The sequence below is a fragment of the Pelophylax lessonae genome, assembly GCF_965119305.1.
Source record: "Pelophylax lessonae genome assembly, chromosome: 4".
NCBI classification, from domain to species: Eukaryota; Metazoa; Chordata; class Amphibia; order Anura; family Ranidae; genus Pelophylax; species Pelophylax lessonae.
Genome location: NC_138771.1, coordinates 138,982,566 through 139,010,495, shown reverse-complemented (window position 1 = coordinate 139,010,495; position 27,930 = coordinate 138,982,566). Strand labels below are relative to the sequence as shown.

The 27,930-nt window shown below is 41.0% G+C and overlaps 1 protein-coding gene across 1 annotated transcript in view; it reads right to left on the bottom strand.

The window, feature by feature from the left end:
* Positions 1-268: 268 nt before the first annotated feature.
* Positions 269-27,930, bottom strand: part of SLC28A1 (solute carrier family 28 member 1) — a 105,726-nt gene continuing 78,064 nt past the window's right edge. The window contains exons 12-18 of the mRNA XM_082256712.1: positions 22,525-22,655; positions 21,678-21,846; positions 6,421-6,618; positions 3,157-3,238; positions 2,924-3,022; positions 839-950; positions 269-694 (exon numbers count right to left, since the gene is read on the bottom strand). Coding sequence (XP_082112838.1) covers positions 574-694; positions 839-950; positions 2,924-3,022; positions 3,157-3,238; positions 6,421-6,618; positions 21,678-21,846; positions 22,525-22,655 — 912 coding nt within the window. The 3' untranslated portion in view covers positions 269-573. The remainder of the gene's footprint in view (positions 695-838; positions 951-2,923; positions 3,023-3,156; positions 3,239-6,420; positions 6,619-21,677; positions 21,847-22,524; positions 22,656-27,930) is intronic.

Sequence of the window (27,930 nt, the reverse complement as noted above, 5' to 3'; positions counted from 1 at the left end):
GGCTGTGTGTAGAAAAGCATATGTAATGGAAACATTTCATTTTCTGAAAATTAATGTGCTGAGGTCTGTTTGTTGTTTACATGCTTATTGGCATGAAAGCATATTTTGTGGGCAAGAAAAATGTGTCATCTGTATGCTGAGTATAGGGGGAGTCTTAGGTGTTATTTACCTATGCCCCTTTAAGCCCCCCCCCCCCCCAACTGTTATAGCAATTTGACTACACCCACTATTTGCCACGGTGCACTTTATTTTATTTTATTTTTTTATTTCTTTAAACCAGTTCTTTTTTGGGGGGATGTGCTTGGTACGCTACTGCCCCTAACACATCCAAGAAGTCTAAAATGTATACATATACATAGAACATAAATACACAGAGGTGGAATGTTGTTTTATACATATCCAGGTGAAGTACTGTTTGCAGCGCATGTTTTTTGAGGGACTGGTAGAATTAATCTTCATCGCTTTTCACAGACTTCAGTCCTCCAAGCTGGTAATTCCCAATCACAAATCTTGAAGAATGTTTGTCCATCAATGGAAAAAAGTCTGCATTTCAGTGTAAAAAGCTGCATCTGTTTATAAACCACTGCACAGCGTATTGTTGTAAAACCCACAACATTGTCTCACTGCCAAATCAGAAATGTTTAAATTTGCCCATTCATCTGTAAACGATAGTGTTCCGTTTTCATTTGTAGACCTGCATTAAGAATAGAAAGAAAGAAATCAACATTAAAAAGTTCAACAAAAAAAAAGACAATGTTAATTCATAATGATTGTCTTATGCCTGATAAAGAATGTATTCATCACTGTAATATCCATTTTAGATAGTAGGCACACTTACCCTGTATAAATATCTTTACAGCAGAAATAGAGGTTATACGTTCTATTTTGGAAAGCCTCAGTGGTGCCAAAGAAGTTCACACAGTTTACATTTCTTTCAGTAAATAAAATTCCTGGAGAAAAAAATGGGTTTATTTTTTCGCTATTGTGAAAACATTAAAATAGGAGTGAAAGTAATTTTTGTTAAGAATCTAACTTCAAAGCTTAAACCCATGGAGTGAATGCTTCAGGGTCAGGTGCTCAAATGAAAAAAAGTCTAATTGTCCCAGGAATGTCAGGAAAAAGGGGTAGCCTTTTATAGGCCCCCTTTTGCCCATGGGAACGTAGCGGCGTCATAATAAGCCCCAATGGGGCTTATTGTGATAGGCCAATTAAGGTCACATGTCCAGGAATGTTCTGGAAGGTCAGTAGGTTGGTTCGGGATAGGTCAGTCAAGATTAGATGACCTCCCAGATATCAATGTACAAATACTGTTCTGGCGACCCTAGCATAAGGAGCAAACTATTCAGAGAAAGGAGATACAATAAGACACGTGGCCACTCACTAAAGCTAGAGGAAAGGCGGTTTAACCTTAAAGTGCGTAAGGGGTTCTTCACTGTAAGAGCGGTAAGGATGTGGAATTCTCTTCCACAAGCAGTCGTATCAGCAGGGAGCATTGATAGTTTCAAAAAACGATTAGATGGGCACCATAGAGACCACAACATACAGGGGTATACAATGTACGGTTAAAAGCAAACACACACACACATCATAGGTTGAACTGGATGGACTGATGTCTTTTTTCAACCTCTCTTACTATGTAACTATGTAATTCCAGAAGGGTCTTAGGGCCCTTAGGGGTTTTGTTGCCAGTCGAAAGAAGAGGTTCATCTCCTAAATCCCCCCCCCCCCATTGCGTCCAAGGTTTATGTGGTGGGCCCCTTTGAATAAGATTAGATCAAAGGGGGCATATAAGAAGAGGTTAAAATATTTTATTGGTCAGCTTGAGTCTAAGTGGCTAACCTACATTTGTTATTTAATTTTAAATATTAAAGCTATTGGTGTGAAGAAAAGTTATTATTGTGAATTAGATGGATTTAAAAAAAAAACATTAAACCAGGCCCTGGCCTTTTTTATCCAACTATTGGTGATGGTTGTTTTTAATAAAGTAATTCTATGCAAGTATGTTTTATTTACCTTAAATATGCCGCCTACGGTTCCATATTGTAAGTGTCTCATAAAGTGCGCAGATAAATTACTACGGTAAATGCAATAACATCAATCTTTTAAACAAAATATTTTTCCGGAGAACATTAGCAAGCCAATAACCACCTGACTTCTTTTCTAGCAAAATGGGGCCTTGGCAAAAATGTTACCCTGTATGCCGGAAATGTGTTCTAGGTGGCAGATCTGTAGATCTGTAGTTCCTGGCCAGCTAGCTTCATTTTCCCCAGGCCTAATCAGTGTTAACTATTAATCCCATTTGCCAGCTATAGAACAAGAAACATATAAAGTAACCAAATGCAAATAATGTATTCTAGTATTATTGATGGAAATCCCTAAATCTGACATGCAGCACTAATAATAAATGCAAAGAAGTAAATTATTATCTACATTTTCAACTTCCCAGCTCTGTCAAAGCAGTATATAATACACCATATGTTTGAATCTCTAAATGCTTATTAGCCCAGTCTCCTAAAACTATTTAATTCATTTTTAATAAAGATTATATAGGTTAAGAGCCCCTGACAGTTTTTCAATGCTACTGGTTTCCTTATTTAGATTTACCAGTACTACCTGTCAGGGCAGGAATTCATAGAGAAAGATAGAAAAAAGAATAAAAACATATTTTTAGTAAGGTTGGAATTTCTCACTTTTTTTTATTTTTATTGTTGTGCGTGTGCCTTCCTACTTTTTGGACACCCGCACCCCCTATTTATTGTATGGGTGTCTTAGTGACAGGAATAAAAAGCTAAACCTAAAAACAGAAAGTTCAAATCTTTCCCACTCCATCTGAAACGAATGAAAAATAAAGTAGTCTCCCTCTCAAATTCTTCCTATATCACACAAAACCTTCCACCGTCATCAGAACACACACTTAACCTACCTGCAATACAAGCATTGACAAATGAGACACAAGCTCCAGTCATCAGAGCTCTCACCACAACCTTGGATAGATCGCTTTTCCGTTGAGGTGCCATGGTAGCTGTTAGATGCAAAAAATATATAATTATTTTGATGGCATGCTAAGGTACTTCTGCTTTAAAAAGTTTTTGCAAATCAAAAAGTAAATCTTGGGGATAATCATTCAGCATGACTTTTACAAAAATAGGACCTTACATAATCCTCCTAGCATGATGCCAATGGAGCTAATATTGGCAAATCCACATAAGGCAAAGGTAGTGATGACCTCCGCTCTCTCCTGTAAAACAAAAATAGTTTTAGTACATGTTCCTAGCAAAAAGTTTATGCCATTATTAATAAATACAAGTTAAAAAAACAACTGTTTTATTATATATTTAGAGAAAACCCAACGAAAGAAAAAAATGGGGTCTGTCATTGATTACTTCTTTATAAAGATGTTAATTGACTGACTGTCTTTTGAATCAGTTCTTTTGTAGTCACTCACTTAGGATAAACATGTAGATTACAATGTCATAGTGATGCCACAACTATGTGTGATGGGGCTCAAATCATATAGAGCAGACATATCAGACTGGGTTTTTTTTCACTTTGTCTTTTCATCCTCAGCTGTTTTCCAGCTGTTAAATGATGTACTTCTTTTCGCTGTACATACAGTGAATATAAAAAGCCTACACACTCCAAATAAAATGTCAGTTTTCTGTGATGTAAAAAAATGAGACAAAAATAAATAATTTCAAAACTTTTTTCCACCTTTAATGTGACCTATAAATTGTACTTCGAATTCAGGTCCTGGCTGGGCCATTCCAAAACTTCAATCTTCTTCTGGTGAAGCCATTCCTTTGTTGATTTGGATGTATGCTTTGGGTCGTTGTCATGCTGAAAGATGAAGTTCCTCTTCATGTTCAGCTTTCTAGCAGAAACCTGAAGGCTTTGTGCCAATATTGACTGGTATTTGGAACTGTTCATAATCCTCTCTACCTTGACTAGGGCCTCTGTTCCAGCTGAAAAAAACAGCCCCAAAGCATGATACTGCCACCACCATGCTTTACTGTGGGTTTGGTGTTCTTTTGGTGATGTGGTGTAGTTTTTGCGCCAAACATATCTTTTGGAATTATGGCCAAAAATTTCAACCTTGGTTTCATCAGACCATAACACATTTTCCCACATGATTTTGGGAGACTTCAGTTGTGATTTTGCAAAATTTAGCCGAGCTTGGATGTTTTTCTTTGTAAGAAAAGGCTTCCATCTTGCTACCCTATGCCATAGCTCAGACCTATGAAGAGTACAGGAGATTGTTGTCAATGTACCACACAGGCAGTACTTGCCAGAACTTTTTGCAGCTCCTTTAATGTTTCTGTAGGCCTCTTGGCAGCCTCCATGACCAGTTTTCTTCTCGTCTTTTCCTCAATTTTGCAGGGATGTCCAGTTCTTAGTAATGTCACTGTTGTGCCATATTTTCTCCACTTGACGATGACTGTCTTCACTGTGTTCCATGGTATATCTAATGCCTTGGAAATTCTTTTGTACCCTTCTCTTGACTGATACCTTTTAACAATGAGATCCTCTGATGCTTTGGAAGCTCTCTGCAGACCATGGCTTTTGCTGTAAGATGCGACTAAGAAAATGTCAAGAAAGACCTACTAGAACAGCTGAACTTTACTTGGGGTTATTCAGAGGCACTTTAAATGATGGCAGGTGTGTACTACTGACTCCTATTTACCTTTGCGTTTAAATGTAATTGCTTAATTCTGAACACAGATACATCCCCAGTTATAAGAGGGTGTGCACACTTTTGCAACCACATTATTTTAGTTTTTCATTCTTACTCCGCCCCCCCCCCCCCCCCCCTAAAAGATTTCAGTTTGTTTTTCAATTGAGTTGTACAGTTTATAGGTCACATTAAATGTGGAAAAAGTTCTGAAATTATTTATCTTTGTCTTAGTTTTTACATCACAGAAACCTGACATTTTAACAGGAGTGTAAACTTTTTATATCCATTGTAGCTTTTTAGCTCAATATAGAAAATGTTTTGGGCTCCTTTATTTGGGATAAAATGTTAGTATAATGTTAAGTACCAAAATGCTTATAGTCCCCCGCATTTAAAGGCTAGATTCAACTTCTCATTAAAACACACTGTGCTATACAGGGGCTCCAATGTATTGTCCAGTTTCGGACGGTCATAGGCATATCTGCAGCAGGAAATCATGTGGGCCTTAAAGCTGAGCTGCTGCACATTTGCGTCCATGGGGAATCTCTTCTGTGCTGAAAGCATGCTCACTGTGCACTCCCAGCACAGTGACCAAGCTGTCATGGACAGCTCTCCGTCATTGTTTATGATAAGAAGTTTCTAATCATGTGATCACCATGGCAGCCAATTACAGCAGTCACATGATCGGAAAGCCTGCCTCCTTTCCCGAAATTAAGGACTGCTAGCAGGTGGTGGCAAGGGGTAAAAAATGCTTTGCAGTTTTCACAGTATCGTTAGTTTTAATGCCTTGCCAGACTCGCCCACCTTACCAGCCATTCAGTGTCTGCTACACCTCTCTGCCAATCTCTTCACTGGCTTCAACTCACCCAACGAATAAAAAAAAAAATACTAAAAATAACTTATAAAGCCATCCACAATTCGGCCCCCAGCTACATCACTAAGCTACTCTCAAAATACCAACTAAATTGTTTTCTTGTTTCTACCCAAGACCTCCTGCTCTCTAGTTCCCTTGTCACCTCCTCCCATACTCGCGTCCAGGACTTTTCCTGAGCCTCTCCCATCCTATAGAACTCCTTGCACTAATCTGTCTGGCTGTCTCCTACTCTGTCCACTTTTAGGTGATCCCTCTCTTCAGAGAAGCCTATACCAACTCTATCTAACAACTGTATTTCCACTTTCTCCATCAGCTCATCCCTCACAATTATAATTACCTTTTGTATCACTTGACCCTCCCTTTCAGATTGTAAGCTCTAACAAGCAGAGTCCTGTGATTCCTCCTGTATTTAATTTTATTGTAACTGTTCTGTTTGCCTGCATGTTTTAATACCGTTGGCGCTATATAAATCCTGTATAATATTAGTTATAATAATAAAAATAGGAAAAGCAGACATCCCCAAAAACTGCTACAAAAACTCCCACAGAAGTGATCACCTGAACACTCAGGTTCCAGGACGCTCCAAGAATTAGACGCCATCTCCCAACATTAGCGTCTCTTTTTTGCTGTCTGTGCCTGTTCATCTGTGTAAATGAAGCCTTACTGCAGTATATAATGGAGAGCGGATATCTGTTTCCCTAGTATAAATCAGTTTCTAACAAACCTATTTATAAAAGCAAAATTTTTAACAACCTTTTCACACATCTTCACATTTCTCTATTTATAAAGATTATTTTTTGTCTATTTTTAGTTCCTTTTATTTAGCAGGTTTACATATATTTTTAAAATATGGTTTCACCACAGTTGCTATACTTACCGTTAACCATTGCCTGGATCCATCTAACCATTCATCATCACCTACAAGCCGTTTAGCTTTGAATTCAGACAGTTGTTGATAAGCCACAAACTCATTCAGAATGATCTTTTTTCCTAGCATCTCACCAACTAGGGCAGCCTCATCCCACCGTACTCCCATCATGAAGGCCACAGGCATGAAAATGTAGGATAGAATCAGCTGGGAAAGATACACGTTTGTTAAGTAAATCTCAACAAACAAAAATCAACAAAAAGTCAACAATCAACAAAAATATTTAGGGGTTGTAACGGAACCACGACCCATACTGTGCTTGTGGACTTCCGTCAGTATATGGCTTCCTACAGTCTTGAGCATATATACCAGATTTTCCCAGCCACCCTACATAAAAAGCTAGCCAACAACTTAGCTTGTACTGGAATCTTTTTATTGAAGAGTCACACAGAATTTATATACAGCATGGACCCCTCCCCCCCCCCCCTCCTGATCAGATTACCACACACAGGTCAGGGGTTGCCTGATTACATTATCATATGTAGATGAAATTGTATAAAAAAATAGAATTAACCTGAACTAATTATCTAGCCATTTGGACAGAAACAATGTAAGGTCATTGACATTTAACAATGAAACAGACAGACTTAACACAATCCACATTACATCTCAATAGACAGAAAATAAGGAGAGCCTGCCAGTGACAGTCTGTCCATCTCCTACATATTGATGTTGCGAACCTAAATTTCACCGTTCGCGAACGGCGAACATCGGCAAATGTTCGCGAACCGGCGAACCGGGCGAACCGCCATAGACTTCAATAGGCAGGCGAATTTTAAAACACACAGGGACTCTTTCTGGCCACAATAGTGATGGAAAAGTTGTTTCAAGGGGACTAACACCTGGACTGTGGCATGCCGGAGGGGGATCCATGGCAAAACTCCCATGGAAAATTACGTAGTTGACGCAGAGTCGGGTTTTGATCCATAAAGGGCATAAATCACCTAACATTCCTAAATTGTTTGGAATAACGTGCTTTAAAACATCCAGTGTGTGAATACGATCAGGTATGATGTTGTATCGGTCAAGTAGTGTAAGGGTTACGCCCGCTTCACAGTGACAGACCAAACTCTGACAGACCAAACTCCCCGTTTAACAGTCAGTCAGTCAGTCCATTTGCACAACCGCAAACTCCCCATTTGCACAAGGTTGGATACCAAGCTAGCCATGTCCCGTTCCTTGTCCTCACTGACATCATTGAAGGTCTCTTCCTCCACCCAGCCACGTACAACACCAAGGGTCCCCGAAAGGTGACAACAAGCCCCCTGGGACGCCTGCTGTGGCTGGTATTCCACCTCCTCAAAGCCACCTTCCTCCTCTGACTTCTCTTCTTCAGACTCCTCTCTCTGCGTTGCCACAGGTCCAGCAATTGACAACGACAAGGCTGCTTCTGGTGGTGATGGGGACCACAACTCTTCCTCTTCATGCTCATCTACAGCCTGATCCAGTACTCTTCGCAGGGCACGCTCCAGAAAAAACGCATATGGGATGAGGTCGATGATGTTGCCTTGGGTTCGACTGACCACCAGGTTTGTCACCTCCGCAAAAGGACGCATGAGCCTACAGCCATTGTTCATGAGCATTCAGTAACGCGGCCAAAAAATACCCAGCTCCGCAGAAAGAATGAAAGAAAATGAATGTTTTTTCTATGAAAAATCATCCCGCGGATCGCTTTTGGTCTGTTCACAATGAAGCAACGACCTTATCATCTGGGGTGTGCCAACACACTCCTAGAGGTGATCGCTTCATTGTGATACGCAAGCCCCTTCACCACGACAAGGTAACGATCACAAAGGGGAATTGACACATGTATGTGCCTTTTTTTTTGTTTTTTGTTTTTTTGCAGCCACAGTGTAGCACCAGAGGCCAGAAAAATTAGGCATGTACACATGCATGAAAAAGTAGGTATTTTTGCAGCCGCTGCTTTAGCAGCGGCCTGAGAAATTGAGGTTTTCAAGGCAGAAAGTGCACTAAAACATTGCGGCTTGAACCGTAGTTGGTGGCGGAGACGTCACGTAAGTCATCTGGCATGCAGAGAATAATAAAAATAGCAGCGTGTGGACCATTTTTAGCCCAAGGCATCTCAGTCATCACCAGGCCTTTTTTAGTCAAATGCGTCCCCCACTGTCAGTCCCTTCGGGATCCATGCCTCATTCATCTTAATAAACGTGAGGTAATCAAGACTTTTTTGACCTAGGTGACTTCTCTTCTCAGTGACAATACCTCCTGCTGCGCTGAAGGTCCTTTCTGACAGCACACTTGAAGCGGGGCAGGCCAGAAGTTCAATGGCAAATTGGGATAGCTCAGGCCACAGGTCAAGCCTGCACACCCAGTAGTCAAGGGGTTCATCGCTCCTCAGAGTGTCGATATCTGCAGTTAAGGCAAGGTAGTCTGCTACCTGTCGGTCGAGTTGTTCTCTGAGGGTGGACCCCGAAGGGCTGTGGCGATGCGTAGGACTAAAAAAGCTCTGCATGTCCTCCATCAACAAGACGTCTGTAAAGCGTCCTGTCCTTGCCGGCATGGTTGTGGTGGTAGGAGGAGGATTACTTTCACCTCTTCCCCTGTTGGATTCCCGTTGTGCTGTGACATCACCCTTATATGGTGTGTAAGGCATACTTTTCAACTTATTTTGTAGCTGCTGCATCCTTTGCGCCTGCCGGTTATTAGGTAACATATCAGAGACTTTCTGCTTATACCGGGGGTCTAGTAGCGTGGCCACCCAGTACAGGTCGTTCTCCTTCAGCCTTTTTATACGAGGGTCCCTCAACAGGCATGACAGCATGAAAGACCCCATTTGCACAAGGTTGGATGCCGAGCTACTCATGTCCAATTCCTCGTCCTCACTGATGTCATTGAAGGTGTGTTCTTCCCCCCAGCCACGTACAACACCACGGGTACCAGATAGGTGACAACGAGCACCCTGGGATGCCTGCTGTGGTTGGTGTTCCTCCTCCTCAAAGCCACATTCCTCCTCTGACTCCTCTTCCTCAGACTCCTCTTCCAGTGTTGCCGCAGGTCCAGCAAGCGATGGTAAGGCTGTTTCTGGTGGTGATGGTGACCACAACTCTTCCTCTTCCTCTTCACGCTCATCTACGGCCTGATCCAGCACTCTTCGCAGGGCACGCTCCAGGAAGAAAACATATGGGATGATGTCGCTGATGGTGCCTTTGGTGCGACTGACTAGGTTTGTCACCTCCTCAAAAGGACGCATGAGCCTACAGGCATTGCGCATGAGTGTCCAGTAACGTGGCAAAAAAATACCCAGCTCCGCAGAGGCTGCCCTAGCACCCCGGTCATACAGATACTCGTTGACCGCTTTTTCTTGTTGGAGCAGGCGGTCGAACATTAGCAGTGTTGAATTCCAACGTGTCGGGCTGTCGCAAATCAAGCGCCTCACTGGCATGTTGTTTCGCCGCTGAATATCTGCAAAGTGCGCCATGGCCGTGTAGGAACGCCTGAAATGGCCACACACCTTCCTGGCCTGCTTAAGGACGTCCTGTAAGCCTGGGTACTTCTGCACAAAGCGTTGTACAATCAGATTCAACACATGTGCCATGCACGGCACATGTGTCAACTTGCCCAAATTCAATGCCGCCAACAAATTGCTTCCGTTGTCACACACCACTTTGCCGATCTCCAGTTGGTGCGGGGTCAGCCACTGATCCACCTGTGCGTTCAGGGCGGACAGTAGTGCTGGTCCGGTGTGACTCTCTGCTTTCAGGCAAGTCAACCCCAAGACAGCGTGACACTGTCGTATCCGGCATGTGGAATAGCCCCTTGGGAGCTGGGGGGGTGCAGTTGGTGTGGAGCAAGACGCAACAGCAGAAGAGGACTCAGCCGAGGAGGTTAGCAAAGAGGATGGAGTAGGAGGAGTAGAGGAGGTGGCAGCAGGCCTGCCTGCAAGTCGTGGCGGTGTCACCAACTCCTCTGCAGCAGAGCCACGCATTCCATGCTTGGCAGCCGCCAGCAGGTTTACCCAATGCGCAGTGTAAGTGATATACCTGCCCTGACCGTGCTTTGCAGACCAGCTATCAGTGGTCAGATGGACCCTTGCCCCAACACTGTGTGCCAGACGTGACATGATTTCATTTTCCACAATAGAGTACAGGTTGGGGATTGCCTTTTGTGAAAAATAATTTCGGCCGGGTACCTTCCCCTGCGGTGTCCCAATAGCGACAAATTTTTTGAAGGCCTCAGACTCCACCAGCTTGTATGGTAAAAGCTGGCGGGCTAAAAGTTCCGACAAGCCAGCTGTCAGACGCCGGGCAAGGGGGTGACTCTGTGAGATTGGCTTCTTACGCTCAAACATTTCCTTGACAGACACCTGACTGTGGGCAGATGAGCAGGAACTGCTGAAGGTGAGAGGCGGAGGGGCGGGTTGTTGATAGGGGGCATGGAGGACAGCAGTGGTTGACGTGGCTGAAGATGCTGGACCAGGAGGAGGATGGTGGCTTTCAGTTTGTGTGCTGCTTTTACTCATGTGTTGATCCCATAGGCGTTTGTGATGTGAGATCATGTGCCTTCGCAAAGCAGTTATACCTAGGTGGGTGTTGGACTTCCCACGACTCAGTTTCTTTTGGCACAGGTTACAAATGGCAACGCTGATATCAGAGGCAGACACACAAAAAAAATGCCACACTGCTGAGCTTTGCAAGGACGGCATTCTGGTGGTGGCAACAGCTTGCGTTGATTGGCGTGCTGTCTGGCTGACCCCGGGTGCCGAATCTACATGCTGTCTGACTGCGCCACTAGCTCCTTGCGATGACCTCCTCCCCCTGCTTCCAACTCGTCTCCTCCTCCTCCTCTCTGTCTCCCCATCTGAACTTTCCCCCTCTTCTTCTGCTCTTCGAGCAGGCACCCAGGTGACATCCACAGACACATCGTCATCATCAGCCGCTTCACTTGACAACTCAGCAAAGGCAGCAGCAGCAGGTACAACATCATCATCATCATCATCACAATGTACGTCCATGTGTATAATGCTGCCTGACTGAGACATATCCCCGTTATCTACATCCTCTGGCACTAATAGTTGCGCATCACTTATTTCTTCCAACTGATGTGAAAATAACTCCTCTGACGGATCAAGTGAAGCGGCTGTGGTGCTAGTGTTGGTGGTGGTGCCGGCGGGCTGGCGAGTGGTAAATTGAGAAGTGCCCGAAGCTGAGCTGGAGGAGGATGGTGCATTAAGGTTCCGAGCGGAAGCTGTAGACGATTGGGTGTCCTGTGTAAGCCAGTCAACTATGTCCTCAGAATTTTTTGAGTTCAGGGTCTGTGGTGGCCTCTGAACACTGGGCATTATTCTAGGGCCTAAGGAAATCACAGCACCATGACCACGACAGCCCTTGCGGGGTGGCCTGCCTCTGCCTGTCATTTTTTTTTTTTTAATGTGTTGTACTATGAGTGCAAGGTGCTGTGCCACCCTATAGGAGTGTTGGGCAGTGGGTACAGTACACTCTGTGGACCTGACAGTCACTGGCAGCCCAGGCAACTGCAATTATAAAAAAATATATATATTTTTAATTTGCAAGCTGCTGTGCGACCGTATATATCAGTGGTGGGTGGGCAGTGGCACAGTACACTCTCTGTGGACCTGACAGTCACTGGCACCCAGGCAACTGCAATTATAAAAAAAATATATATTTTTTTACTTTGCAAGCTGCTGTGCCACCGTATATATCAGTGGTGGGTGGGCAGTGGCACAGTACACTCTCTGTGGACCTGACAGTCACTGGCAGCCCAGACAACTGCAATTATAAAAAATATATATATTTTTAATTTGCAAGCTGCTGTGCCACCGTATATATCAGTGGTGGGTGGGCACGCAGTGGCACTGCAGTGGGCACAGTACACTCTGTGGACCTGACAGTCACTGGCACCCAGGCAACTGCAATTATAAAAAAAATATATATATTTTTACTTTGCAAGCTGCTGTGCCACCGTATATATATCAGTGGTGGGTGGGCACGCAGTGGCACTACAGTGGGCACAGTACACTCTGTGGACCTGACAGTCACTGGCAGCCCAGGCAACTGCAATAATAAAAAATATATATATATTTTTTTTAATTTGCAACAAGATGCTGTGCCACCGTATATATATCAGTGGTGGGCAGTGCACTGCAGTGAGTACAGTACACTCTGTTGACCTGACACAGCACTCACTGCAATTATGACAGAAGAAAAAAAAAATATTTTTTAAAATGCAAGGTACTGTGCCTGTGCCACCCGAAATGAGTGTGGTGTGCACACAGTACAGTCTGTGGTGGGTCTGTGGCCTCTCACACACAGCGGGCAGGCAACTGCAGTGTACAATAGATATACAGTGGGTACGGAAAGTATTCAGACCCCCTTAAATTTTTCACTCTTTGTTATATTGCAGCCATTTGCTAAAATCATTTAGGTTCATTCTTCTTCCTCATAAATGTACACATAGCACCCCATACTGACAGAAAAACACAGAATTGTTGACATTGTTGCAGATTTATTAAAAAAGAAAAACTGAAATATCACATGGTCCTAAGTATTCAGACCCTTTGCTCAGTATTTAGTAGAAGCCCCCTTTTGATCTAATACAGCCAGGAGTCTTTTTGGGAAAGATGCAACAAGTCTTTCACACCTGGATTTGGGGATCCTCTGCCATTCCTCCTTGCAGATCCTCTCCAGTTCTGTCAGGTTGGATGGTAAACGTTGGTGGACAGCCATTTTTAGGTCTCTCCAGAGATGTTCAATTGGGTTTAAGTCAGGGCTCTGGCTGGGCCATTCAAGAACAGTCACGGAGTTGTTGTGAAGCCACTCCTTCGTTATTTTTAGCTGTGTGCTTAGGGTCATTGTCTTGTTGGAAGGTAAACCTTCGGCCCAGTCTGAGGTCCAGAGCACTCTGGAGAAGGTTTTTGTTCAGGATATCCCTGTACTTGGCCGCATTCATCTTTCCCTCGATTGCAACCAGTCGTCCTGTCCCTGCAGCTGAAAAACACCCCCACAGCATGATGCTGCCACCACCATGCTTCACTGTTGGGACTGTATTGGACAGGTGATGAGCAGTGCCTGGTTTTCTCCACACATACCGCTTAGAATTAAGGCCAAAAAGTTCTATTTTGGTCTCATCAGACCAGAGAATCTTATTTCTCACCATCTTGGAGTCCTTCAGGTGTTTTTTAGCAAACTCCATGCGGGCTTTCATGTGTCTTACACTGAGGAGAGGCTTCCGTCGGGCCACTCTGCCATAAAGCCCCGACTGGTGGAGGGCTGCAGTGATGGTTGACTTTCTACAACTTTCTCCCATCTCCTGACTGCATCTCTGGAGCTCAGCCACAGTGATCTTTGGGTTCTTCTTTACCTCTCTCACCAAGGCTCTTCTCCCCCGATAGCTCAGTTTGGCCGGACGGCCAGCTCTAGGAAGGGTTCTGGTCGTCCCAAAACGTCTTCCATTTGAGAAATTTGTGCTCTTAGGAACCTTAAGTGCAGCAGAAATCTTTTTGTAACCTTGGCCAGATCTGTGCCTTGCCACAATTTTGTCTCTGAGCTCTTCAGGCAGTTCCTTTGACCTCATGATTCTCATTTTCTCTGACATGCATTGTGATCTGGAAGGTCTTATATAGACAGGTGTGTGGCTTTCCTAATCAAGTCCAATCAGTATAATCAAACACAGCTGGACTCAAATGAAGGTGTAGAACCATCTCAAGGATGATCAGAAGAAATGGAAAGCACCTGAGTTAAATATATGAGTGTCACAGCAAAGGGTCTGAATACTTAGGACCATGTGATATTTCAGTTTTTCTTTTTTAATAAATCTGCAACAATGTCAACAATTCTGTGTTTTCCTGTCAGTATGGGGTGCTATGTGTACATTCATGAGGAAGAAGAATGAACCTAAATGATTTTAGCAAATGGCTGCAATATAACAAAGAGTGAAAAATTTAAGGGGGTCTGAATACTTTCCGTACCCACTGTATATATATATATAAAAAGAAAAAACTCAATTACCAGCCCTTAAAAGGGCTTTTGGGGACATTAAATATATATATATATATATATAAATAAAAAAAAAAATCCTCAATTACCAGCCCTTAAAAGGGCTTTTGGGGACACTAAATATATATATATATATATATATATATATAAAGAAAAAACTCAATTACCAGCCCTTAAAAGGGCTTTTGGGGACACTATATATATATATATATATATATATATATATATATAAAAAGAAAAAATCCTCAATTACCAGCCCTTAAAGGGCTTTTGGGGACACTAGATATATATATATATATATATATATATAAAAAATTACACAAATACCAGCCCTTAGAAGGGCTTTTTGGGGTGCTGTCAGGAATAGGATGCTGTCCTTACAGCAGTAGTGGACCAAGAACACTGACTAGCAAGACCAGGAACACTGACAACTGTCCCTAGCTATTAACAGCAGCAGCAGCTCTCCCTGCTCTCACTAACACACACTGCTTCAGAATGATCTAAGATGGATGCTGCCCTTGCTTATTTATAGGAGGTGGGAGGGTGTGGGAGGGAGGTATGCTGATTGGCTGGAAATGTGCCTGCTAACTGTGAAGTTCAGGGTCAAAGTTTGCCTCAATGATGTATTATAGGGGGCGTACCGAACATCGCATATGTTCGCCCGCAGCGGCGAACGCGAACATGCTAAGTTCGCCGGGAACTGTCCGCCGGCGAACAGTTCGGTACACCTCTACTCCTACATTGAAGTACATGGAATACACATCTGAGCATTGCTTTGATTATTTAGGAGTCACAGACGTCATGGAAACAGGCTATAGGTCTCACAGTGTAAAGTGGGATTAAATCTTCATAATCTTCATATTTCTTGAGAGATATTGTTGATAAACATTACTCCCCCATTTGAAGTTATCCAAAGCATTTTCTCAGTGTCCATTAAGAATCTGTCTTTCACCCCCAGTGATGGTGAGTACCGTCACAGGGATGCCATCATATATTTTAGTAAGTGCTTAGTGTGACTTAATATTCTTAGTTTGATTAGTTAAAAGAACACCATTGTGGACTCTTTAGGGCCAACACATTCAGTTAGATGGGCTCGGAGGTACTGCCAGCAAAGCTTATAATGCATCTAAGGATTAGATCAGACACCCGGGTACATCTTACATTTATTAAGTCTGATATCACATTTGATCCCCACTATGACAAAACTGGATGTAGATGTGGTTTTAGTTGACAATCATGTATTCATGATTGCTTGTGGAATATGTGTATTTTGTGCATCATCCAGGTGTCCATTCACTTCCTTGGATATAATATGTTCAAGTAAATCTGTTCGGTATTTATACAAGCTGAGACTCTATTTCCATTACTGCACTGCTGTTCAACTTTTTGGATAAATTTGGGCAGCAGATTTTAGAGTCTAGGCTGGGTGGTTGTAACCCAACAAGGGCAGGCTATCATGGTGGTTTAACGTTCCAGACAGAACATAATGATGCTGAACTACAAAGTTTAATAAGCTAACAGCAACCAGTCGACAATGCCAGAAGAGGAGACAGAACCATAGTTGTGGAGTATTGCCAGGGGTCAATGAATAAAGAAGTACAAACATGTATTCAAGCATTAAAGCAAAGTCAGGGGGGCAAAGTGCAGGTGAGGTGGGGACAAGTAAGGTCAAGAAAAGTCAACAACACAGGTCATTCAGGAAAACAACAAAGAATCTTATCCACTTGCCAAATCAAGACACAAGTTGACACTAAGGGGTTGACTTGCCCTCTGCAAATGCAGTTGCTCCAGAGCTTAGTAAATGAAGTAAAGCTTCACTTTGTAAAGAATACCCAATCATGTGCAAAAAAAAAAACAAAAAACTGTATTTTTGCTTGCACATGATTGGATGATGCAGGTCAGCAGAGCTTTTGCTCATTTACTAAGCTCTAGAGCAACTGCTCTTGTAGAGTGCAACAGTCTATTTACCTTTAGTAAATCAACCCCAAACATAACAAATGGGTATGCTTTGGTAGTATGCACAAAATGCTCAAAAGCATTTACTGAATACTGATGAAGATGCATGGACTTGGGAGGGACGTATATAGTCCAGAGGGACTCAGAAAGTAAGGTGGGGGGGGGGGGGGGCTTAAACAGAGGGAGCCAAAAGTACAACATAAGCACAATGAGGCAACCAAGACTGATTTACAACCAAACATTTATTGCTTTATCACAGAAGATACCAAACAACAACATGGAGAACCATTGTTTTTTATGGTGGGGAACACATGCAGGTTTGTGACATTACCTGTACTTTTTATTTTTATTTTTACCTTTTTATGCAATTTTGCAAATGCAGTGCAATCAGCATCTGGGCTCAACAGCTGCTGTGCAAAGATCAGTTACTGGAAAAGCCACCTAAAGATTATATTGTTTTAAATGTTGAGAGATTTCTAATATAGACTTCCAAGTGTCTCACTATATCTTAATCAGTGTACTGCACTTCTGGGTATCAAAAAAATATATAATGAGAAAATATGGCTATTCCAGGTACATTTATAAATAAAAACAAACACACAAGTCACCTTTTTGCCTCATGCTCACTAGACATTTAAGGCTATGTTCACATGTTAGCGTAGCGGACCGCGGCAGAATCACCGCGATTCTGCCCGCGGTCCAGAAATCATTGCAAATCGCGGGACGCCTGTACGTTGTCGTTGATTTGCAATGGCACCCCAAACGCTGTGCGATGTTGCCGCGATTTCCGCCTGCCAAATCGCGGTAACATCGCGCGAACAAAATCGCGGGTCGCATGACGCCCAAAAAAGGTACAAGAGCTACTTTGGGGCGTCATGCGACTCGCGATTTTGTTTGCGCAATGTTACCGCGATTCGGCAGGCATAAATCGCGGCAACATTGCAAATCAACGGCAACGCACAGGCGCCCCGCAATTTGCAATGATTTCCGGATTGCGGGCAGAATCGCAGTGATTCTACCGCGGTCCGCTACGCTAACATGTGAACGTAGCCTAATAAAAAGGTCAGTAGCATTAGCTGTAGAATGCCATGTAAAAAAAATATTGCCACGTTTTGCAGCGTTTTTGCTTTGCGCTTTGCCGTGTTTGCATTTTTAGCAAAACTATGCTGCCACAAAAGCTTGGGGCTCAAAAACCCTCATAAATTCCCAGATAGCCAAGTTTTTCAGTGTTAGAGCATTTTTACAGCTGAAAAAATCCTCTTCAAATGCAGTAGTTCTGGTTTTTTTCCAGCCTGAAAATGCCCCTGCCAAAAACCACTGATAAAAGCCTATGTGTGCATGGACACATAGGATAATATGCTGGTGAGTTTACTGGCTGTTGAAAAAAAACGCCCGATGCCCAAAACAGCAGCTGTAAAAACGCCGAATGTGTATGTAAAGCACTTACTGTAACTGATGCTTCAAACAAACAGCACTTAAAGATGTGTGGGCAAGAGTCAGGCAACTAATAGAATAATTTCTGTTCAGTGAAAAGTTCACTAGCATATTCATGAATACACATGAGAAATTCCTTACTATGCAGACTCCATGAATCCAGTATGCTCACGCTTCCTTCCCAATTGAAAGCCTAACTTCCCTTAAGGGATCATTCACAAGGGCAGAAAAAACAGCAGATAGTTTTGTACACATCTAAACGCAGCACTATAGCAATCAATGAGCCGACAGCTGCGTCTACATACGAAAGCATGCACTTTATTTAGTCATGCACAAAAAAAGTAGGACACAGCTGCAGATTTTACACGCATAGATCTGCAATTGTTCTCTTGTACACGCATAATAAAGGCATATAAATGTGCATAAAATGAGTACTTTGGGCAGGTATTTATGCAGGAACTTTAATGCAGAAAATACGTTTGAGCATAGTACTTTTTCTGCCCGTGCGAATGAGCTCAAAAACTGTCATTTTGGGTGGGTGCTCAAGGGGTCCCTTGGCACCTTTCAATGTCTCCTCTCAGTCCTCTGTCCTCTTATCCCCACTCTGCTTTCTTCCCTCTTCCTAACAAAGCTTCAATCACAGGAACACATCCTCTCCTATTTACAAGACATTACTTCCAATCGTTCCGATTCACTATTCAGCCACTTTGAATGGAAGAAATGGACATGGATAAGATAAACTGGAAAAGGCCTTTCCAACTAATCCCCAATTTCCCTAAAGCTGATTGACACATTGGGGTTGATTTACTAAAGGCAAAGAGACTGTGCACTTTGCAAAGTGCAGTTGCTCCAGAGCTTAGTAAATGAGCAGATCATATGCAGCAAAAAGGCTTTCTTTTTAAATTTTCTTGCACGTAATTGGATATTCTTTGCAAAGTGAACCTTTACCTCATTTACTAAGCTCTGAAGCAACTGCACTTTGCAAAGTTCACAGTCTATTTGTCTTTAGTAAATCAACTCCTTTGCACCCTTACACACACCTAACCACTTTAGCATAGTTGCCAACATTTGAAAAAAATTTCCAGGGACACTTTGCAGCACAGCTATCAATTACTTACCACACCCACTTCCCTGAAGCTCCGCCCATTCTGCATAATTAATCTCTGCCTATTTATCAGATTATAGGGTCTACTTCATAAAGAGAGAATTACAGGAAATTGAAAAGGGAATGGAAAATTTGAGGCCAAAGTAGCAGAGTTGGAATAATTCTCCCATTCTACTGCACTACTTCTGCCTAAAGTTTAAAATTCTCATCACAATTCCCTGCAATTCTAAAGTGTGAAATGTGCTCAGGTGTGACCGTACAAAAAATGGAATATGTAAATATAAATAAAGTACAAGGTGTAAATAAGTACGATTATACTTATACTATCTGGTATAATTAGGTTTTATTGTACTTATTTACACCTAACACTTTATTTAGATTTACATATTCCATTTTTTGTATGGTCACACCTGAGCACATTTCACACTTTATTCACCTGTCTTTGAATTCAGCCCTACATAGGGTGATAATTTTCATTTACATAAAACAATGTGGCATCCTTTCCTTCCTAACACATTACCCAGTCCATACCAGTATAGATTCTAACACATTACCCAGTCCATACCAGTATAGATCCTAACACATTACCCAGTCCATACCATCCTCACACATTACCCAGTCCATACCAGTATAGATTCTAAAACATTACCCAGTCCATACCAGTATAGATCCTAACACATTACCCAGTCCATACCATCCTAACACATACCAAGTCCATACCAGTATAGATATGCAGCATGAGATTTTTCCCATTGAGGATTGAGGTCTGTTTTCATTTTTTTGAGCAATATATATATATATATATATATATATATATATGCACACACATACACATACACGGATATGTACACACATTTATCTAGAGCTAGAAAACTATATATATATATATAAAATATATATAAAGTGTTAAAGCGGTTAAAATACGCTCATTGAGAATTTTTTTGTCAAAGACATGTAGCTAAATACATTTTGGCCTAAATATATGACAAAAATTTAATATATTGGATATTTTTTAACTGTCAATGTAGAAAATTTATTGTTATTTTTTCAAAATTGTTGCTTTTTTTATTAATATCGCAAAAAATAAAAAGCGCAGAGGTGATCAAATACCACCAAAAGAAAGCTCTGTTTGTGGAAAAAAAAGGACGTAAATTTCGTTAGGGTACGGCGTTGCATGACCGCGCAATTGTCAGTTAAAGTCGCACAGTGCCAAGTTGCAAAAAGTGGCCTGGACGTAAAGCAAGAAAATCCTCCGGTGGTAAAGTGGTTAATATAGCAAAAAATAAAAAGCACAGAGGTGATCAAATACAACCAAAAGAAAGCTCTGTTTGTGGGAAAAAAAGGACGTAAATTTTGTTTGGGTACAGCATTGCATGACCGTGCAATTGTCAGTTAAGGTCACGCAGTGCCAAGTTGAAAAAAGGGGCCTGGTTATTGAGCAGCAAAATCTTACGGTCTTAAAGTGGCTAAATACCCACAGATAAAACAATCCTACATTAGAATTTTATAGTTAAGTTTGTGGCTGAAAGCTGTACAAAACTGTATGAACCTCTGTATCCATGTACAATATCTCTTTAAAACCATAATAAAAACTAGTGAACATGAAAGATATGTGTGGGAACTATTTTACCTCCTAAAGGATTTGTAGTTCTGTTCTGGCAGCTTTCTAACCAAGGCCCCACTGCAAGATGGCACAGCCAAATTCTTCTCACCCTTCACTGCAGAAGCAGGGGTACAGCTTCATCAAAAGCTTCATCAAAAGAATACCTTGAACCCACTAATAGAACAGCGAAGGAGCAGCATCTCACTGATGAGGTCATCCCTATGCTCTCAGCTCCTGTCAGTATGTTTTGCTTACAGTACTTGTACATGTTGCAGAATCTGATTATCTCTTTGTCCTGTACCTCGCTTTCTAGATCTGCTGTACTTTCCAAGACTACTGTACAGAGGATTACAGATGTCTTATATTAAGACAAATTCAGCTATTTTCAATGTTGGCATTTAAACAAATCATCAATTTACACACAGTTTTAGGTGTACTTCCATTCACTTCTATTAGTCCATGTGTTTTCTAAAAGTACATCAAAGAAGAAGCATGCAGGACTTTGTTGCGCTTTCATGAAAATGAACAGTCTAATAGAAGTCAATAGGATTGTATCTGAAACCGCATGTAAATGTGCATTAATTGCACTCCACCAAAACTACAGCTCACTGGTGTGAACCGAGGCTTATTGTTTCTTTTTTAAAACAATAGAGAGCCACACCCTAAAAAAGATTATAAACTCTTGCTTAGTTCTTTTTAAGGACAAACTTACTTACTGATATGTGAAAATCTGTCATCAGCTTATTTTATTAGGTATGGGAGGAGGAATTTCCATTGCTGGCTATTGTACGTTGTTACTGTTTGGGTATACAGGTAGCGGGTCCTGCAGCTGCCTAGATAACTGAACAGTATTTGTATCTGATAAGATGCTTTTTAAATTGTCTTTTGTCAATTTTTAAATTACTTTTGTCAAGCTGGCTGTTGCCAAAAGGGTTTCCCAGGGCTCAAATTTCTGCAGATTTACCAGGAATCAGCTGAAATATAAGCCCATATGGCTAGCTTTAGTTAAAGTGGCATTTTTCCTGGTGCTGTGAACGGTATCTTAATTATGGACACTAAAAACAACTGAATATCTTACTGCAAGTGAATTGTATCAGACAATACAAAAGAGATACCATTGCTAGTGTTGGCTTACCTCTAGAGTAAGTTTGGGATAGTTCACCATTCCTCCAATCCAGGAAAAAGCAGAGTTGATAAATTTAAGCAAGGCCATAAATGCAATCAGATTGGCAGCAATATTGGCAACCAGTCCCACAGAGGTAGAGGCCCCATTGCTGGCAGCTTCTAGTATGGTTCTTTCTTCCCTTTAGGCAGAGAGGAACATACACAAAATGATGATGAAATCTGCTTAAGACACAAAAATGTGATTCTACGTGAAAATAAGTATATTTGATCAGTGAAATTTAACAGAAAGATTAGGATCTATTGAGCATGTCTTGAATGTTCTGCCTTTACTAAGTTTTTTATTATTAATATTTGTGCTAACTTTATATCTTTCAGAGTATATAGACAATGTATAGGCATTAGACATGTGCAGAATTGAAAAATGTGTTTAGTTTCAGATAGATTCATTATGTTACTAATTTCGTATCGTTGATTCATTTCATTCTCGGAATTAATTTTGTTTTGAATTCGAATTGGTCGATCGTTTTTTTAATTATTTGAAAATAAAATTAACAAAAACAAAACCAAACAAAATTATATCTGAGAATGAAATTATTTTATTCTTTTAGTAAATCATTCCAAATGTCGGTGCTCAGTTCAAGTCTAGACCTCCGATGTCTAGAACTGGGACAAGGTGTGGCCTTGTCTGCACTCTAATAATAGGTACCCGGTAGAGCTTTGTGCGGCAGCTGTCAATTTAGTTTGGTTCACGAAATGTCACAATTATCATGTTGGTAAAGTAGCTTTAAAGAGACATGTTGATATTTGGGAATCATACAAAAGTTTTTAGGAATATGAATTAAACAAATAACATTTACCCTTTTTCTATCTTCACACCTTCCTCATCTTTAAACTTGGATTCTTCCGTTTCAGGATAAACCAATTTGGCGAGAGCAAGAGCACAAGGTGCAGCCATGACAGAGGCAGCAATTAGTGAGGATGGGTCAATCTGAAATTGTAGTAATCAGTTTGTTCAGGGTCCATCACCATATTCAATCAACAGTGGTTGTTGTGTCTTGTGTCCCAGCTAGTCAGTTCATTTTTTATGCTTATTACCAAGTGTTATTCTGGACAGTATTAAAAATTGTACAAGGTGATATGAAAATAATAAATATAATTGATAAATTACCCAAAATGAAGCCAGTGATGAAAAACTGACGAAAGTCTGGATAAATGATAGCAAACGGCAAAGAAGATGTCTGGCTTTTCATGGTGGGGTACCAGCACATGTAAACTATAATAAATGTGTTCCTAAACACTACTGTTAAGAAGGGACACGTAAGTCAAAATTCTCAATAGATCCAAAACTATAGGCAGCTAAAGTTATATGCAAATTTTGAAATTCACTGTACAAATCAAGCTTGGCTCTACCTTTCTACCCACCTTCCATGCTCCCCTACTTGTCACTGAGTCCACCTAAAACATCTGAGCTTTACATATGACTTCAGTTGTCTATACCTCTGAATCTACTGATCCTTTGTACCAGAAGTTTTACAAAAGATAACATCTTTTTATGTTTTTTTTTATCACATGCTCAGTTTGAATGGTCTAATTTTATGATATTTTTATTTTAAGACAAGCATGCATAGAGGACTGTGTAAACCTTATCAGTGAGCAGAGACTATATGCTTTCAGCTTTTACATTTTGCTTTACCATCCGACCCTCTAGTCCTCACAAATTGCCCTTTACTTCCTCATACCACAATGGTTTTATTGACAGGTCTAGACATAGCCACAGGGGGTGTTCAGTACCTATGCCTTGCAAATACTAACTTTGAGAAAGTTAATATTTGTAAAGTGGTTTTGTTTCTAAAGGCTCTGGACTGCAAAGAAGGGCAATTTTAGAAGTATGACCTGACAGCATATGCTACTTGAGTGAGAATGAGAGTCCTTTTAAAATGTCCTTTGATCCTCAAATGTTGGATTTCTTATCACCTAGTCAATAAGCCTCTTAATTTCTGATTGCTATAGATATAATGTTTAATAGTAGAATTATATAAAAGTAGTAGGATTTTGACACAATAGTAGGTGAAAGAGAACATTTCCTTGAATACACACTACCATTATCCTCCCCTCTATACAGCTAGTAAATTGTGTGAAACAAAAGGAGTGCTTCCAAAATACACTGATGATCAAAAATAAGAGGAGGGTGGTAATTCCTTTGCTGTCTTTCATAGAATGCAACTGCTTCTTCAGAAAATACAGGGGACTCCTGTAAATAGGTACAATACAAAATATAAATTAACAGTAATATATCTTACATTTATATCTTACAGAATGATTGTCCCTCCTGGAAGTGACCAACAGCTGATGGACATTGATGATAGACCCCTGTACTTACTGAGAGCTATAAGAGGTAGACTGGACATACTTATTATAAGAAAGTCAGAGACATAGTGGCACGAAAGTTGATTAGGCATCAACCCAGCTGCTCCTCTGGACCTTCTTTAACCATTGCCGACCATATACAGCGGGAGCCAATCAGCAGGTCCAGCAGACGTTATGTTCACAAGGACCCGCCAATCGTTTGGAACACAGGCAGAACAGCAGTCTGCCTATATAAACAAGGCAGATCAATGTTCTGTGACAAGGGAAGGCTGTGATCCTATGTACAAAGCAGGAACATGGATCTTTGCCTTCCCATAGTACAAGCCCCTCCCATACAGTTAGTATGCACTCCATAGGCACACATTTACCCCTTTGATCACCCTAGATGTTTAACCCCTTCCCTGCCAGTGTCATTAGTACAGTGACATTGTATATTTTTAGCACTGGTTAGTATTAGTGTCACTGGTCCCCAAAAAGTGGCACTTAGTGTTCAATTTGTCCGCTGCAATGTCGCAGTCCCACTATAAGTCGCTGACGGAGGTCATTACTAGTGAAAAAAAAAAAGTTCCATAAACCTATCCCATAGTTTGTAGATGCTAAAACTTTTGCGCAAACTATTCAATATATGCTTATTGGGATTTTTTTTTTTTTTTTACCAAAAACATGTAGCAGAATACATATTGGCCTAAATTGATGAAGAAATTAGCTTTTTTACATTTTTTACTAGATATATTTTATAGCAGAATGTAAGAAATATATATATATATTTTTTCAAAATGGTCGGTCTTTGTTAGCGCAAAAAAGGAAAAAACCGCCAAGGTGATCAAATACCACCATAAGGAGCGCCATTTGTGGGGAAAAAAAGGACATCAATTTTATATGGGTACAACATCACCCGACCGTGCAATTGACAGTTAACGTATCGCAAAAATGGCCTGGTCATGAAGGGGGGTAAACCTTCTGAGCTGAAGTGGTTAATAAGGTATGCATTACTGTAAATCTTTTTGTAAAAGAGTCTATGCAAGTGTCCATGTAATGTCCTTACATATTTGTATAGCCCCCTGGGGAAAAATAATAAATATCGTAATAAACCTTCAAGTATATGATTCCCCTTGTTATAATGCAAGTAGCATCTCAAATCACCGGGGCCTGGATTGTACCGTCAGCCTAACGGTGCCCTCTCCTCATATGTCCTATCAATGTATTTGTATACCTTGTAAGTATAGCCACAATTTTTGTGGTAGATTGATGTGTATTTTGATTCTTTTGTATTCTACGTCTTACTAGATATTGATTATGCTATCTTTACTCTATTATAGAGAAAACTAATTTTAACTCTTAACCACTTTAGGACCGGAGGATTTTCCTGCTTTACGTCCAGGCTACTTTTTGCGATTCGGCACTGTGTGACTTTAACTGACAATTGCGCGGTTATGCAACGCCGTACCCAAACGAAATTTACGTCCCTTTTTTCCCACAAACTGAGCTTTCTTTTGGTGGTATTTGATCACCTCTGCGATTTTCTTTTTTTGCAATATTAATAAAAAAATGCGACAATTTTGAAAAAATAACAATATTTTTCTACTTTGACTATTAAAAAATATCCAATATATTCAATGTTTTCATATATTTAGGCCAAAATGTATTTAGCTACATGTCTTTGACAAAAAAATTCTTAATAAGCGTATTTTTAACCGCTTTAAGACCGGAAGATTTTACCCCCTTCCTGACCAGGCCATATTTTGCGATTCGGCACTGCATTATTTAACGGACAATTGCGCGGTCGTGCGATGCTATACCCAAATTAAATTTATGTCATTTTTTCCCCACAAATAGAGCATTCTTTTGGTGGTATTTGATCACCTGTGCGATTTTTACTTTTTGTGCTATAAACAAAAGAAGAGCGACAATTTTGAAAAAATAACAATATTTTTCACATTTTTATATATTGAAATTCCCCCCCAAAAAATGTAAAAATCTAAATTTTTTAACATTTTAGGCCAATTTGTTTTCTGCTACATATTTTTGGTAAAAAAAAAAATCGCAATAAATCTATTTTGTTTGGTTTGCACAAAAGTTATCGCAGCTACTAACTACGAGAAATTTATGTCATTTTTATTGTTTTTTTTTAACTAGTAATGGCAGCGATCTGCGATTTTTTTTGCAGGACTGCGACATTGCGGCGGACAGATTGGACCCCTAACTGACATTTTTGACACTTTTGAGGGTACCAGTGACATTACTACAGTAATTAGTGCTATAAATATGCACTGTTACTGTAAAAATGACACTGGCAGGGAAGGGGTTAACTTTTATTGGTGATCAAGGGGTTAATGTATGTCTGGTGCTTACTGACGTGTGTGGGGGGGAGGGGACTGTGTGACACAGGCACAGATCGCAGGTTCAGCTGTGCTGAATCCTGTAATCTGTCCCTGCCTGTCACTTAGGAGATCCTCACTCGATCCCCGATGATCGGGGAAGAGCGGCGGTGATTACCACCTCTCCTCCCCTGGCCCGACTCCCGCTGTGTTTGAATACAGCGGGAGCGAGCCTCCGGCGGTGTGCGTGCGCTGCCCACAAGGGGAGGAGTCCAGCGATGTAGACCTACGTCGCTGGACGATAACGAACCACTTTGCCGCAGTACGCTCAATGTGAGCGGTCGGCAAGTGGTTAAACTACTGAAGAAGCGTATCCCAACGCCAAACATGTTGAGCAGGCAGGACTATTAGCTGGATACCATCATCACTCTAAGCAGCTACCTATGGTTATGTGTAAAAATGTAATTATCCAATTATTTTTCAGGTAATTAAGAGCAAGCGGACGGGGAAAAGTTCATTTTGAGGGTGGAACTCCGCTTTAAATAACAAACAAGTCATACATGCTCTGTGTGGTGATTTTGCGCTCCTTGCCGCTTCCTCCTGTTGAGTGCCCTTAAAGCTAGCAGCTTGCTATGGAGGCACCTGAGCCAAATTAAAGCTCCCTGTAACCATTCACACGCGGAGCCATGACCTGGCCCTGCCCCCTCTCCCTCCTGATTGGCTGAATTACTTTGATTGAAACCAGCAAGAGCCAATCGCGCCACACTGCTGTCTCAGGGGCTGCTGCACACAGAAGGTTTTTTATCTTAATGCATAGTATGCATTAATATAAAAAAAAAAAAAAAACCTTCTGCCTTTACAATCCCTTTAATAAAATATTATATTTTAAGAACATGCCATAAGTCCTATTTTTTCTCCATTCAGGCTAGGTAATGCAAAAGACCAAGCTATGTTTCTTTTTTCTTTATTTGCATTTTAACCCATGGAAGCCTAATCATATGCTCCGTTATCCATAGACTAGCAAGGCCTCGATGCCAGGATGTTTTCACCACTCATATCTGTGTTTAACTTCTTGCAATCTCCTATTGAATGTAATTAGCAGGGGCTTGGCTTCATATGTAAGTGGATTATCAGAAATGCTATATTGTAATATTGAAGATATATTACTGTACGTTAATATTTTTGGTTTGTACCTAATTTTAGAAATCTCCTGTCGTTTCTGAAGGAGCAGATTTATTCAGTAAATTGCATCAAAGGAATTAACACCCACCTATTTGTGATCACAAACCTTTTCTGGAAGGATGCTTTTCTATCCTCAGAATATGAAAGCTGTAAAGGGGAGAGGGTAAGTGTGTTTACCAGAAAATATTATCTTTAAACAACTAATATGTATGATATTGTAACAACTAATTGATGTGAATCTCTTGTGCCTGTGACACCTTAGAAATCCCACTTCAATTGCATACATGACATGGTGTGATATTGGAATGTGGTATTGAATTTAGAGAGGGCTTGGTGTTGTTGGTGTACACGAGTGATGGCAATCCTTGGCACCCCAAATGTTTTGGAACTACATTT